The 12,117-nt window shown below is 67.1% G+C and overlaps 2 protein-coding genes across 10 annotated transcripts; both read right to left on the bottom strand.

Annotated features, from left to right (window-relative positions):
- Positions 1-337: 337 nt before the first annotated feature.
- IRF7 (interferon regulatory factor 7) lies at positions 338-3,549 on the bottom strand. 4 transcript variants are annotated; one of them, XM_036859340.1, is made up of 9 exons: positions 3,443-3,549; positions 2,932-3,313; positions 2,674-2,836; positions 2,372-2,579; positions 1,995-2,095; positions 1,693-1,897; positions 836-1,363; positions 638-756; positions 338-553 (listed from the first exon to the last, which is right to left on the bottom strand). In XM_036859340.1, exons 2-9 carry the CDS (start codon positions 2,949-2,951, stop codon positions 386-388), a joined length of 1,512 nt encoding a protein of 503 aa, XP_036715235.1. In that variant the 5' UTR covers positions 2,952-3,313; positions 3,443-3,549; the 3' UTR covers positions 338-385. The 4 variants fall into 4 exon arrangements, with proteins under 4 accessions (XP_036715235.1, XP_036715234.1, XP_036715237.1 ...); XM_036859339.1 differs by having other exon boundaries at positions 2,932-3,250; XM_036859342.1 differs by having other exon boundaries at positions 1,995-2,053; positions 2,932-3,250.
- A 1,102-nt stretch (positions 3,550-4,651) lies between these two features.
- On the bottom strand, positions 4,652-10,759 carry CDHR5 (cadherin related family member 5). Of its 6 annotated transcripts, none has more exons than XM_036859285.1 (15): positions 10,619-10,759; positions 10,365-10,540; positions 9,931-9,981; positions 8,710-8,802; positions 8,467-8,568; positions 8,271-8,381; positions 7,998-8,168; positions 7,551-7,641; positions 7,315-7,412; positions 7,007-7,207; positions 6,789-6,902; positions 6,628-6,712; positions 6,233-6,541; positions 5,498-5,706; positions 4,652-5,179 (listed from the first exon to the last, which is right to left on the bottom strand). In XM_036859285.1, exons 1-15 carry the CDS (start codon positions 10,671-10,673, stop codon positions 4,742-4,744), a joined length of 2,304 nt encoding a protein of 767 aa, XP_036715180.1. In that variant the 5' UTR covers positions 10,674-10,759; the 3' UTR covers positions 4,652-4,741. The 6 variants fall into 6 exon arrangements, with proteins under 6 accessions (XP_036715180.1, XP_036715181.1, XP_036715182.1 ...); XM_036859286.1 differs by having other exon boundaries at positions 5,498-5,703; XM_036859287.1 differs by having other exon boundaries at positions 6,233-6,400.
- Between the last annotated feature and the right edge of the window lie 1,358 nt (positions 10,760-12,117).

Below are 12,117 nucleotides of genomic sequence, written 5' to 3'. Positions count from 1 at the left end.
TGGCGGGCCTCGAAGGCCAGGGACAGGCCTTGGGCGCAGCACAGATGGAGCCCTGTTCACGGCGGAGGGGCCCCAGGTGCTGCCCCCTCTGGGGCCAGGGGGTAACATGTGTCCTGAGGGGCCCTTGTGCTCTTGGAGCAGAGTTTGTTGGCTCTAAAGCGTGGCCTGAGTTTCTTCACTGTGAAGTCAGGAGAGCGGGTGTGCACAGGAGGCCTACGTGGTGGGGGGCAGGGGGCTCCCTTCCTGGGCCCACAGGTCACGGGCTTCCCGTGAAGTGGGGTGAGGCTCGCATCCACAGTGCCCCTCCCAAGCCTGCCCCTGGTCAGGACACCAGCACTGGTTCTTGGGACCTTTTTATTAGATCGGGAGGGGTTGGGGGACCAGCCTAGCCGGGCTGCTCCACCTCCATCAGGAAGTGCTCCAGGAAGTGCTCCAGCTCATCATAGAGGCTGTTGGAGCTGGACAGGCAGAGGCTGAGGCTGCCGCTGTCCAGAGAGGACGCGCCTTCGCGCTGCACGCCCTCCAGGTATGCCCGGCACAGCCATGGCTCCAGCTGCGGGGAGGGTGTGGTCAGGCCGGGGGAGGGCTGTGTGCAGCCTCCCTCCCCCCCACCCACCCCAGGGACCCTCCACCTCACCTTCACCAGGACCAGGCTCTTCTCCTTGGGCCTCCCCACTGACAGGTCCTGCCCAAAGCTCAGGTAGATGGTGTAGTGAGGAGAGCCCCGGCGCCGGCAGGCCTGAAACTCCCCCAGTTCTGCAAAACAGGGCTTTGGTGGGGGGGGGGTGGGGAGAGGCGGGGAGGCCCTCAGCCCCAGGGCAGGTGCATCACTGACCTTGGAAGAAGGTGCCGAAGTCAAAGATGGGGGTGTCGCAGTTCCGGGGCAACAGGCGGGCGGGGGTGGAGGGGCTGGCCGAGCCCAGGGGCCCTCCCACCTCCCAATAGACCTTGCACTTGCCCAGGCGCCGGGCCCACAGCCTGAGACCCCGGAGTTCCAGCTGCAGGCCGGGGGCCACGTGCTGCAGCAGCTTCTCTGTGTAGTGCAGCTGCTTCTGGTCGGGCAGCTCGGCGGGGCTAGGAAAGGCTACTCGCTGGGGCTCTAAAGCCCCACCACCTACACCGGGGGGGCCGTACAGGAGCACACAGCTCGGGCGCCCCACCACCTCCTGCAGCACTGTTCGGCCCTTGTACGTGATGGTCAAGTCCAGGGCCCCCAAGCTGGGCAGTGTGTGCAGACCGAGATGTGAGCAGGTAGGACCAGCCACGTGCAGATGCCCTGCCATCAGGGTGCAGGCACTGGGGGAGGCTGTGGTGCAGGGCTCTGCCTCTCGGGGCTGCCACGAGGCTGGGGGTGGGCCTGTGTCTGGAGAGGAAGGCAGGCCTGAGCTGGCACTGGAGCCGCCAGCTCCTCCCTTTTCCTTCCACATGTCCCCTAGCTCCTGTTACCTGGGCCTGGGGCTGTGGCACCACATTCACTGTGGCAGGCACAACTCCCAAGCAGGGAGCTCTGGACCTGAGGAGGCTCAGCTGTACCCAACAGGGATGGTGGCCCACCTCTGGCCAGCACCATCCCTGCTGGGCACCCCCCTCCCCCGGGCCCTCTCTCTCCAGGGACTCTGCTGTCCTGCCTGTCCCTCCCCTTGGCACACAGAACCCTGCAGGGCAGAGCATCCCCCTCCAACAGCCCCTCACCAGGAGCCTCGGGGGCTATCGGCTCCACCCCACACGCAGCTTTCAGCAGATGCTCCTCCAGGCAGCTCTGCTGCAGAGCCTGGAGCAATAGGTCCCCAGCATCTCCAGCTAGGCTTGGGGCACAGGGCTCAGGGCTCAGTCCGGCCAGCCCATGCCCCAGCCTCTCGCCAGCATCTGCTGCCAGGTATGGCCCCAGAAGCCCATCCTGCAGGAGAGGACAGTCCCAGCATAAATAAGCAGCTCCCCAGCCCCAGTAAGGGGGCAGCCCCAAGGTGGGATCCAGGAGGGCAGAGTGACCTTACCTTTGTAGGTGGGGTATCTTCAAGGACCTCGTCCTCCCCCTGGCTAATGCCTGGGCTTTCTGAGGGAGAATTAGGGTTGGGGGAACACTGGACCTGAGACTCTGGAGTGGGACACCTAGGTGTGAATCCCTGGGCAGCTCCTCAAAGCTGGACCGCACTTCCCCTTCACTGGTCCCAACAGGCCCATGAGCTTCCTCCCAGCGATCCCCAGTCCCCCCTAGCCGCGCCACACGCCCTCACCCCGGCCCCGCCATCCCCCAGCAATCTGGCACCAGCCTCTCCCATGCCAGTTTTCTAAAACCGAAAATCCGACCCAGCGGCTGCTCCCGGGACAGAGCAAAGTCTCCCTGCCGGCAGCCCTGCCGCGGCCTCCTCACCTCCGCACGCCGGCTCGGGGGTGACCATGTACACCTTATGAGGGTCGGTAGGGTCCCCCGAGTTGTCTTGCAACATCACGAAGCGCCGCGTACAGCGCAGCGCGCACCGGAAGTTGGTTTTCCAGGAAGCTCGGAACGCACTCTCGGCGGTCGGCCGGGCACCTCCGCTGCTGCGGAGAGGCCACCTGCCGCGGGCCACGGCCCAGGCCTGGGGAGAGAGACTGAGTGGATTACGCGACCCGGACACTCGGGCTTGGGCCTGGACCGTCCCTCCGCCGCCCCGGGCGGGGCTGGGGCCCCACCTTGAAGATGCGCGAGTCGGCCTCTCCCAGGTCCTTCCGCGCGAAGTGCTTCCAGGGCACGCGGAAGCGCGTTCGGGCCGCGTCCAGCCACCGTAGTCCCTCGTAGCGGCCGCTGCTGACCTCGCCCAGAAGCCAGTCTCCGAAGAGCACGCGCGGGGTCCCCCTGCGGGCGGAGCAGCCGGGCGTCAGGGCGCGCGCGGGCCGCCGGGGGCGTGGGGTCGGCAGCGGGCAGGGCGGCGGGCTCGGCGGCGGGCTCACCCGTCGGGAGCCACGGCCATTGCTCCCTCCGCAAGGGCTGGGCGTGGAGAGAGCGGCGCTCCCTCCGCGGCGAGGGCTGGGGTCGCGGGGGCAGTCAGGGGATGGCGTAGGTGAGAGGAGGGTTCCGCCTGAATCTCCGCAGGTAGTCCCGGGTGTTGGGGTCCCAAGTGTTGGGGTCCCAGATGGAAGCTGAGGGCTTCTGGCCACAGCGTTGCCCAGGTGAGTCCTAGCCAAGGAGGCGATGGGTGTGGCTACAGATGCGGCGGGGCCTCGGGCACACGAGGGGCCACAGGTGTCGAGCCGGCGTCCAGGCTGGGCCCTGCGGGGGCGCGACGGGAATGGCCGTAGGAAAACGAAACCGCGCGCTGCGGGAAAACGAAACCTAACCCGCCCCGCCCCGCCCCGCGCGTCACCGCAACCCCCAACTCCAGGTCCCCCAGTTCCGGACCCGTGCCCCCCGCCGTCACCCGCGCTTCCCGCCCCCTCCTGGTCACTGCTCCGCGGAGCGAACCTGGGGTCCGACGCGGCCGTCGCTGCCTTTCTCGCTCCGCGTGGGTCGGGAGTCCCGAGTATCTGGTACTGGCACCGCCGGGGCGGGAAATTTTGCCACCGCTGGGGCTGCGGAGCAAGCGCTTTTATGGTGGCCGGGGCCGGAGGCGGGGCCGGGGCCGGGGAAGTCACGTGCTCCCGGGGGCGGGGGCGGGGGCGGGGGCGGCACTGGGGTCCTGGCTGCTGCAGGGCACAGCCCCTGCGGGGTCCAGCCGCTCCCCTCCCTCGCCCAGCGCTGCGGGGGTCTGGGGCGCCAGCAACCAACGTGGTGGGAGAAGCAGTGGGATAAGCTGGGGACCCCAGGGTCAGAAACAAAACCCGGCAGGTCCCTGAGCAGACGAGCGGGTGAGGGGGGTGCGTGGGAGGAGATGCAGCTGTGCTCTTCGGATTCTTACCAGTGACAGTTGTCCAGGCAAGAATACTCAAACACTGTCGAGATTAAAATATTTGGAAAGGAATCGGAAATGCCTTTTCGTGAGGAAAAAACGCCAGTGATGCATAAGGGACAGTGGCGGTGGTCGGGGCTGAAGTCCTGACTGAGGGCCGACCCTGAGGAAGCCAGTGGAGGGGGCTCGGTCCCCAACTCCGTGGCTCTGGGTCGCGTCCACAGCCTCTGTCCTGTGCACCCACTGGCCCCACCTGCTGCCCGGGGCCCAGGGCCTGCAGGCCACTGTCGCAATGGGCCAAACCTCCCCCCTCCACCCCGCACCGCCCGTCACAGCCCAGCCACCTGGACCACCTGCCTCCGAAGGCGCCCCAGTGTGTTTACTGCCCGCACTGTAGCCCACAGACGCGGGAGTGTGACCCCCTGGAAGGTCCCCGGGCCCATGCTCTCCCCAGTGAGTGTCCTCGAGGGTGGCTTCTCAGCCTCCCCCAGGGGAAGAATCTCTGTGTTGGGTCGGCTGTGGTTAGACAAGGAGAGGAACTTCCTGGCCACCAGCTGGCACCGAGCCTGGGAAGCCCCCGCGGGCGCAGCAGGTGGTTTACGGGAAACAGCACCCAGCGCTCTGGGCAGGGAACGACCCCGCCCACCCCTCTCCGCCCCCACGGCGCCCCTGGCGGTCCCTCTGAGGAGGACTCAGTGCAGGGTGGGAGCGAATGGACCACGTCCTGACCACCCCCACTGACAGCCCCTTGGGGCAGACCCCACGCGTCCCCGCAGATCCGAAAATGTCACTTTATTCTGCACAATGGAGTGGGGGGAGAGCGACCAAGCCGACTCTGGTGATCCCGACCCGCCGGGAGAGGAGGGGCGGCCACGCTAGAGGTAGATGGAGTCGGAGCCAGGCGCGCGCTGGGCGCCCCCGCGCAGGCCCACCTCTGCGCCCTCGTCGCCGCTGCCCTCGCTGCCCTCGTTGCCAGCACCGTCTACTTCCGAGGCAGGCGTGTTGAGGACCACCACATCGGCCTCGGCCCCGATGTCCTCGCCGAACCACACCGCCTTGTAGCCACCCTCAGGCCGCCGCTCCTTGGTCAGGATGGACCTCACAGCTGCCGGGCCGTCCCCATCCAGGGCCACCGCAGGGGACTCGGGGACTCGGCGGAGGGTCTCCGGGCTGGGGGGCTTGGGTTCTGGGGGTGCAGGCTCTGGGGGAGCCGGCGGGGCGGGACTGGATGAGGGGCTAGGAGCTGGCGCCCAGTTGGCCTCGTCGGGGTTGTTGAGGAAGGCCTGGTTGTCAAAGCCCTGGGGCTGGGGCTCCTGGGGGGCGGGCGGGAACCAGCAGTCAACCAGACCAGGCCTGGGCTCAGACCACCCCTGTTCCCCCAGAGACAGGCGGCTAGCTGCTCTGCCTCTCTCTGCCCTCCTCCCCATCTTGGGACTACGGTGTGCACGCCCCGTCTCTCCTCCCCTCTGCCCTCCATCTCCCGGAGGGACTCCTGGCCTCCGCTCGGCCTCTCTCTCCACCCTGCCGCTTCTCCACCAGCCCCGCCGTCCCTCTGCTGCTGCCCGCCCTCTCTCCTGTTCCGCTTCTCCAGCGCTCCCTCTCCCGTCCGTTCCCCCACCCCGAGGCCTCACCAGCGCTTTGCCGCAGCAGCACTTGAGTCGGTGGCCATAGTGCTTGTGGACGAGCACCGTGAGGGCAATCAGCGCCAGAAGCAGCAGCGCGCCCAGCACCCCGCCCAGCGCCGCCATCTCCACCACCGAGAAGCGCCGGTCCTCAGCGGGGCCTCCACTTGGCCTGCCGTCCACTGTCGTGCTGCCTCCTCCGGTCCCGGACGTCCCTGCTGGCAACACCACTGCCCACTCACTGTCCCACCCCAAGCGCGCCCAGGCCAGCCCGGGGCAAGCTCGGGACACCCTAAGAGCAAGCTAGGCCTGGCCACCGGAGGTGAGGTTTGCAGGAGTGGGCACCACTGACCCCCGCCAGGGAGCCCCGATAGGCCGGGCTGCTGGGAGCGGGGAGGGGGTCAGTGCCCGCCAGTTCCAGGTGGGAGGCAGGGGGCCAACATGCCAGGCAGGGAGCTGAGGGTAGCACGGGGTCTGTGGGCTGAATGGCCCTGGGAACTGGGGGGGGGGGGGTCGCTGGATCCTAAGTCTGGCCTCTGTCCCACCCTCCACACACCTTCCCTAGCTTACCTCCTGGGGCCCCCCGGGACCTGTCTCTTCGCCAGACCAGAACAGACCCCCCTTGGGGTTTCGTGGTCCCCATGGTCGTGCTGGGCCGACCTGGGGTGGACCCTACCCCACAGCGACCGCCCAGAGTCCTGAGTCAGAGAGCATGAGGGTAACTAGGGTAAATGGTGGTGCTACCTGTGGGCCGGAGGGTGCTGCTGGGCCCAGGGGACTTTGGCAGAGAGGTTCCCGGCTTCGAGGTCTGTGCTGAGCCCCCGCTGGGTGAGGCTGATGGGGGGGAGGGGCTGGTTCCCACACTGGGGAGCCCCCCAGGCTTCGAGGAGGCCTGTGGCCTCCGAGTTGTGCCTGAGGAGGGGTGTGGGCCGCTGTCCCCCCCAGAGCTGGTCGTGGAGGACCCCTGAGAGGGCTCAGGGGGCCGGGGGGCTTCCGACGTGGTGCCGCTCGAGGCTCTGGTTGTTCCTGCTGTCTCTGAGGACGTGGGGGGGCCTGGAGCCAGGGCCAGGGCTCAGGCTCGCCACTCCCCCTAGCAAGAAGCCCTCCCCGAGCCGACCCGGGGTCCCTGGGAGGCTCACCTGTGGGGGTGGGTTCCTGTTCTGAGACTCGAACCTCCACGACCGCGGTCGCTGTGCCTGAGGTCACCGTGTTGTTGGCCTCAACCTGGGCAGGAAGGGGGCTTGTCCCTCCTGGGCTCCAGCTTGACCCCTGGCCCTCGGAGATACCGCCCGCCTCTCACCTCTGCATAGAAGACCCCGGCGTGCACCAGTGAAGCGCCAGTCAGCACGGCCTCCCCGTCCATTCTGAAGTCAGAGTTGTTGGTGATCCGATACGTGATGGCCGAGTTGAGGTCCTGGACGTGGCCCCAGTGAGTCCTGAGCCCAGGCTGCTCCCCAGACCGCTCCAACCCCCCCACGGCAGGAGGCCGGGCAGACCCAGGGACCAGGCGGTGCCTACTGGGAACTCAGGATCCTGGGCCCGGATCCTCAGAGGCTGGGAGGGGGCAGCTGCATCCCTGACGGCCACGCCCACCCCAGAGCCGAGCGCCACAGCGCCGCGGTACAGGCTCTGGGGGAAGCGGGGCGGGCTCCCACCGGCGGCCCGGGCCTCCACCGTGACCTGGGTCACCGAGTATCTGGCGTGATCCGCCTGCTCGCCCTGGGGGTTGGAGAGGCAGCAGTGACCAGCAGGTCCTTGAAGGGTGAGCCCTGTAGCCAGGGGCCCAGGAAGGGCCCGTGGAGACCTGGCCCTGTGCGGGCACCCACCTTGACCAGCAGAAAGAACGTCTTGGGGCTGGGAATGCTCTTGGTCACGGTGAGGTTGCCTGTGTTGGCATCAATGGAGAACAAGCCATCCTCGTTTCCTGGGAAGACGGCGGGAGGGTTTGGCTGCAGTCCCCTCTGGAGGCCTGAGGTCCCAGGGTCCCAGCTGGTTCTGCCCATGTGGGGACGGGGGCAGGGTGTTGCATGGAGAGAGAAGTTGGGGGCTGGTGCCCACTCACCCCCGATGATGCTGTACACGATGGGTTGATTGATGCCCCGGTCCCCGTCCACGGCGTAGATGGGCCCAGGATGCAGGATGAGGGGTCCTGACTGCGGGAACAGGGAGGGGAGGGTACGCCGTGGAACTGGAGCCGTGGCCTCCACTCAGCCCCTCCTGCTCCCCTCAAGGAGATCTGGAGTAGCCCCAGGGGGCAGTCAGGGACCCAGCTCGGTCCCTGGGGTCCCTCACTGGGTCCCAGGGGCCTGGCTGGCTCTGCCCTGAGGACAGCTGGACCCTGTTTCCTCATTTGAATTTCAGAGGCCCTGTGTCCCACTTGCCACCATGGGGTGGGGCAAGATTGGTTTACGAAACATCGTTCACATTTGCTTGAAAATCACAACCGACTCTGGCCCCGTGGCAGCCAGGCCCATGCTCATGCTGCCCTGTTCCTCCGCGCCCCCTGTACCAGTGTGTGGCCTGTGGGCACAGCTCTGTGGTACTGGGCGTGGATGCAGACAAAACCGTCAGAGTACGTGCAGGGCAGGAACCAGGGGGGCCGCAGGTCGGCGGGCTGCACCTCCAGGACCAATGTGGCCGTGGCCGTGTGGCTGGGCTCCACGTTCTCCTCTCGCGTGTCCTGCAACAGCGCAGCCCTGCCGTCAGGCCCGGGGGCCTGGGGCTGGAGCGGCTCGGATGGGGCCGTGGGCGCCCGGGACGAGGGCGGGAGTGGCCTGCTCACCCGGACCAGCAGCTGGAAGGTCATGTTCGGCCACCTGTCGAAGTCCAGTGACCGGTCCAGCCGCAGCTCTGGGCGGTTCGCACCCACCAAAGAGAAGAAGCCGCTGGCACCCTGGGGAGGTGGGGGACTCAGCCTGGGACCCCGGGAGGACGCGCAGAGGTGGGGATGCCCAAAGGGAAGGGCTGGGGGCACTGACCGGGGTCACTTCCTGGAGGGTGTAGAACAGGATGTCATTTCTGTCGAGGTCCTGGGCCTTCAGCTCTGTCTCGGGGATGACGACGGCCTTCACTTTAGTGTCCTGGGGGACGGAGGGGGGTCGGTCTGGCCACGCCCGTGACCCCCAGGGTGAGACCCCCGGCCACTAGCCCTCTGCCCTCCGGCCCCCATCCCGGGCGCCAGATGCCCCGGATGGCATGCACCGCTGCTCCCTTCCACTCACCTCTGGCACCCTTTGGACCTTGACTACAAAGGGGAACCTGGGCGGGTTGTCGTTGGCATCCAGCACTGAGACGAACACCCTCAGCTGGGTCACCTGGGGGAGGGAGGAGGGTCCCCGGCCCAGCGGCGTGAGCTCATCCTAGGCACTGGGGTGCAGTTCCCAAGACAGCTCTCTGCCTGGGGCTCAGGCGTTACGGACAAGGAACAGAAAGTAATTTTTTAAAAGCACAGAAGGTGCGAATGCCCTGGAGAAAAATAACGCAGGCACTGGGGGCGTGACCAGCAAAACCCCAAATGAGGAAAATGGCAAAACAATCGAATTTCTACAAGCATAAGTCTCACGGAAGATCAGGACACCCATATGTTGAAAGAGACGTGAGAAAAACATCAACCAGCTGCATCGGGTGGACCTTGCTGGCCGGAAACTGTGGAAGACTGCTCTGGAGCTGGGGGTGGGGACGTTGGATGTTGCACTGCTGAGGAGCCCCTGCCTTTTCCAGACGTGACAACACTACCACGTTAAGAAGAAGCGGCCTTGTCTGCTAGAGGCTCATCCTGAGATATTTGTGGGTGGTGTGCTGTGACGGTCGGGCGGGGGGCACCCACGGGGCTCAGGGAGACCACAGAGCTGGCTGGTGCGAGGGGCTAGGGAGGCGGGCGGAGGTGACAGGGAGCAGCCGGGGTGGGGGGCTGGGGGGCGCGGCGTGCCGCTGGGCCTTTATTCGCTTTATTTGGGAGGGCAGGGACCGCTGCTTGCTTTACCGGATAGGATCGTTCTCCTGCCATTCGGAGAGTGGACTGGGGTGGGCGGGGCCAAGAGGGGAACAGATGGGCCAGCCGGAAGATGCTGGTGTCTGAGGCCCAGTCAGCCGGCAGATTTGCTGGAGGACCGGTGTGGGGAGGGGGAGGTGAGGACTGAGCTGGCAGGGCGAGGTGCCTCTGGGGGGACCTTGGATCTCGGGGTGGGGGTGTCTGTGGGGTGTGATGTCCGTCCGGGGCCGGCTTTGTGAGTCTGCGGCTCAAGGCACAGTCTGGGCTGGAGGAAGTGTGGGCGTTGCTGGCACAGAGGTGACACTTGAAACACACCACTGGGTGAGGTCGCCAGGGAGTGACCGTGGGCCAGGCAGAGCAGGGCACAGAGGTCCAAGCCGGAGCCCTCTGACATCACGGGGAGGGTGGGGACGTGGGGATGCCGGGAGGGGGTCTGGGGGGGCCGACTCACCACAGTGTCATCCCTCTTGCACTCCAGGACTGCTTGCAGCCTTGAGTTCTCCTGCGGGGGGGGCAGGCAGGTGTGGGAGGGGGCGGGCAGGTGTGGGAATCACCTGGCCAGCTGGCCCAGCCCCCGCCCCATTCCACAGGTGAGGAGACGGAGGGCGAGAGCAGCAGGTGCTGGCCCAGGGTCCCTGTCATCCGTGCTGAGTCCAGAGCGTGTCGGGGCCCAGGCAGGTTCGTCCCCCGAGGGCCCCACCCCCTCAGGGCCAGCCCTCAGCCAAGCCTGGGGGCCCGAGAGGCCCCCTGGGCAAACTGAGACCCAAAGATCCCTAGAGAGCCCTTCTCTGGGGAGGAGTGTGGGTGGCCGCCTGGGTCCCACGGAGGGTCGGCCACCCCTGCTGACCCCATGGGCACGGCCAGCCCTGGGCCCGCCATCCACACCTCGTAGTCCGGGGTCACATTGAGAAACAGCTGAGTCCCCTGGATCCGAAATGCGAAACGGGTGGACGAGGGTCCGAGGGTCACCTGCTGGCCCTCAGGGACGTAGATGTCGAGGAGGTGCAGCCCGGGACTCGTGTTCTCCTTGACTTCGAAGAAGGTCTTGTTCACAGAGCAGACTGGAAGTTGGAGAGGAAGAGTCGGTGCCGGCCAGCCCGCCACCTGCCGCCCGGCCCCCCTCCCACTGCCCCCAGTACCCTGGGCCTGGGCCGCAGCCACAAGCAGAGGGAGCAGCAGGGCCCAAGTCCCCATCTCAGCAGGCAGGCGGCCCCGGGGGAGGGTCCGAGCCTGGCTGGCGTCTGGGACCCTCTGAGCGGCTGTGTTGCTGGCGCAGTCTCTGCCTGGGCGACCTTCGCCCCTGCCAGGCGCCGCCCCGCTTTATGATCCTTTACAACCACTGCCGCTGACCAACCACAGGACTGGCCTCCACCAAGGGGGCTCCCGCCGGCCGCCGGCCAGGCCTCGCCGACTGCCAGGAGGGGCAGACCAGGTGGTTACCCGGCCGGAACCGGGCCACATGCAGGGGCTGACGGGCTCAACCCACAGACCCTAAGACAGAGGAACCCAGAGCTGGTGGGCGGGCACCGGGGGCCTGGGCGGGCTGGGGCTGGGGCTTGGGGTGGGCTTCTGTGTTTGCTGTACTTGCCCCCCAACCCGGGATGCCCCTCTGCTGGGCCCCTCTGCCAGAACCCTCGTGGACGCAGCTCCTAAGGCGGTCCGGGAGGTTCAGGCCACAGGTGTTCCCCTCTGGGCCCACCTCCTCTCCCCGAGTTAACCCTCTAGGTCTGGAAGGGAAAGGCTACGTGTGTCCTAGGGACTCCCCTGCCTGTCCCAGAAGCAAGCCGGCTTCTTCCAGGGGGCTGGGCGGGGTCACAGTGACAAGGATGGCAGTGCTTCGGGGCAGCTGGCAGCTGGTGGGAGGGGACCCTGGGTCCCGACAGAGGGGCATCCTGGTGAGGGGCCCATGGCGCAGGCCCCCAACTGGGAGAGGACACTGGGTGGGGGAGGGGCTGCTGTGACGAGTCGGGCGGAGCCCTTCGCACCTCCAGGCCCCAGGCCGTGGGCGCCTGAAACACCTTCGCGGAGCAACCCTGAGCCCGTGGTCCTACAAGGCCTCCTGCAGCCTGGCACTTAGGGTGTCATCACCGGCCCTGCTTCACAGGCCCCGGGAGGTCAAGCCACCCATCCAGACTGCATGCCTGGACCGGGAGCCAAGACTCATGCTCAGGTCCTTTCACTGGGGAGTGGCCTCCTGGGTCCTGCCTGTTGCCTCTTCCTGCTTGGCCAAGCCTCCTTGCCCCCTCACCGCTGCCCCCCGGGGCAGGAGCTGGGAGACATCTGAGCCCCCCCAGAGCCCCTGAATGTTTGCTGTGTGGATGCCAGAGGTGCTGGGCGGCTTCCAGGGAGCTCAGTGGATGGGGCAGGAGATAAGGAAGCGGACCGATGAGGCTCCCTGCTGGCTTCCCAGGTTGAAAGGGCAGCTGGGTGTGGCCACGGTCCTAGAATCCCGAGGACGGGTCTCTCCTTCCCTCTGGCAGCCCTGCCCTGCAGCGGCTTCCTCGATGGTACCCAGACGGCGCACAGAGCAGGCTCACAGGGCCAGGGTCTGAATTCCTCCTTTATTGGTGCCACCTGCAACCCCCCCTCCTCCCACCCCCTCCCCTGTCCAGGCTCCCCGTGGGAGGTTGCTTCTTCC

Source organism: Balaenoptera musculus, chromosome 8 (assembly GCF_009873245.2).
Source record: "Balaenoptera musculus isolate JJ_BM4_2016_0621 chromosome 8, mBalMus1.pri.v3, whole genome shotgun sequence".
NCBI classification, from domain to species: domain Eukaryota; kingdom Metazoa; phylum Chordata; class Mammalia; order Artiodactyla; family Balaenopteridae; genus Balaenoptera; species Balaenoptera musculus.
The sequence above is the reverse complement of the archived record's forward strand: the minus strand, read 5'-3'. Positions and strand labels throughout refer to the sequence as shown.

Excerpts from the sequence above, each read along its gene's own strand:
- CDHR5 (XM_036859285.1), bottom strand. The coding sequence starts at position 10,673 with ATGGGGACTTGGGCCCTGCTGCTCCCTCTGCTTGTGGCTGCGGCCCAG. Across the intron at positions 10,541-10,618 it reads GGCTGCGGCCCAGGCCCAGG|TCTGCTCTGTGAACAAGACC; the intron begins GTACTGGGGGCA and ends TCCAACTTCCAG. Across the intron at positions 6,713-6,788 it reads CCGGGGTCTTCTATGCAGAG|GTTGAGGCCAACAACACGGT; the intron begins GTGAGAGGCGGG and ends CTTCCTGCCCAG.
- IRF7 (XM_036859340.1), bottom strand. The coding sequence starts at position 2,951 with ATGGCCGTGGCTCCCGACGG. Across the intron at positions 2,837-2,931 it reads ATGGCCGTGGCTCCCGACGG|GGGGACCCCGCGCGTGCTCT; the intron begins GTGAGCCCGCCG and ends CTCCGCCCGCAG. Across the intron at positions 1,364-1,692 it reads GATAGCCCCCGAGGCTCCTG|ACACAGGCCCACCCCCAGCC; the intron begins GTGAGGGGCTGT and ends CTTCCTCTCCAG.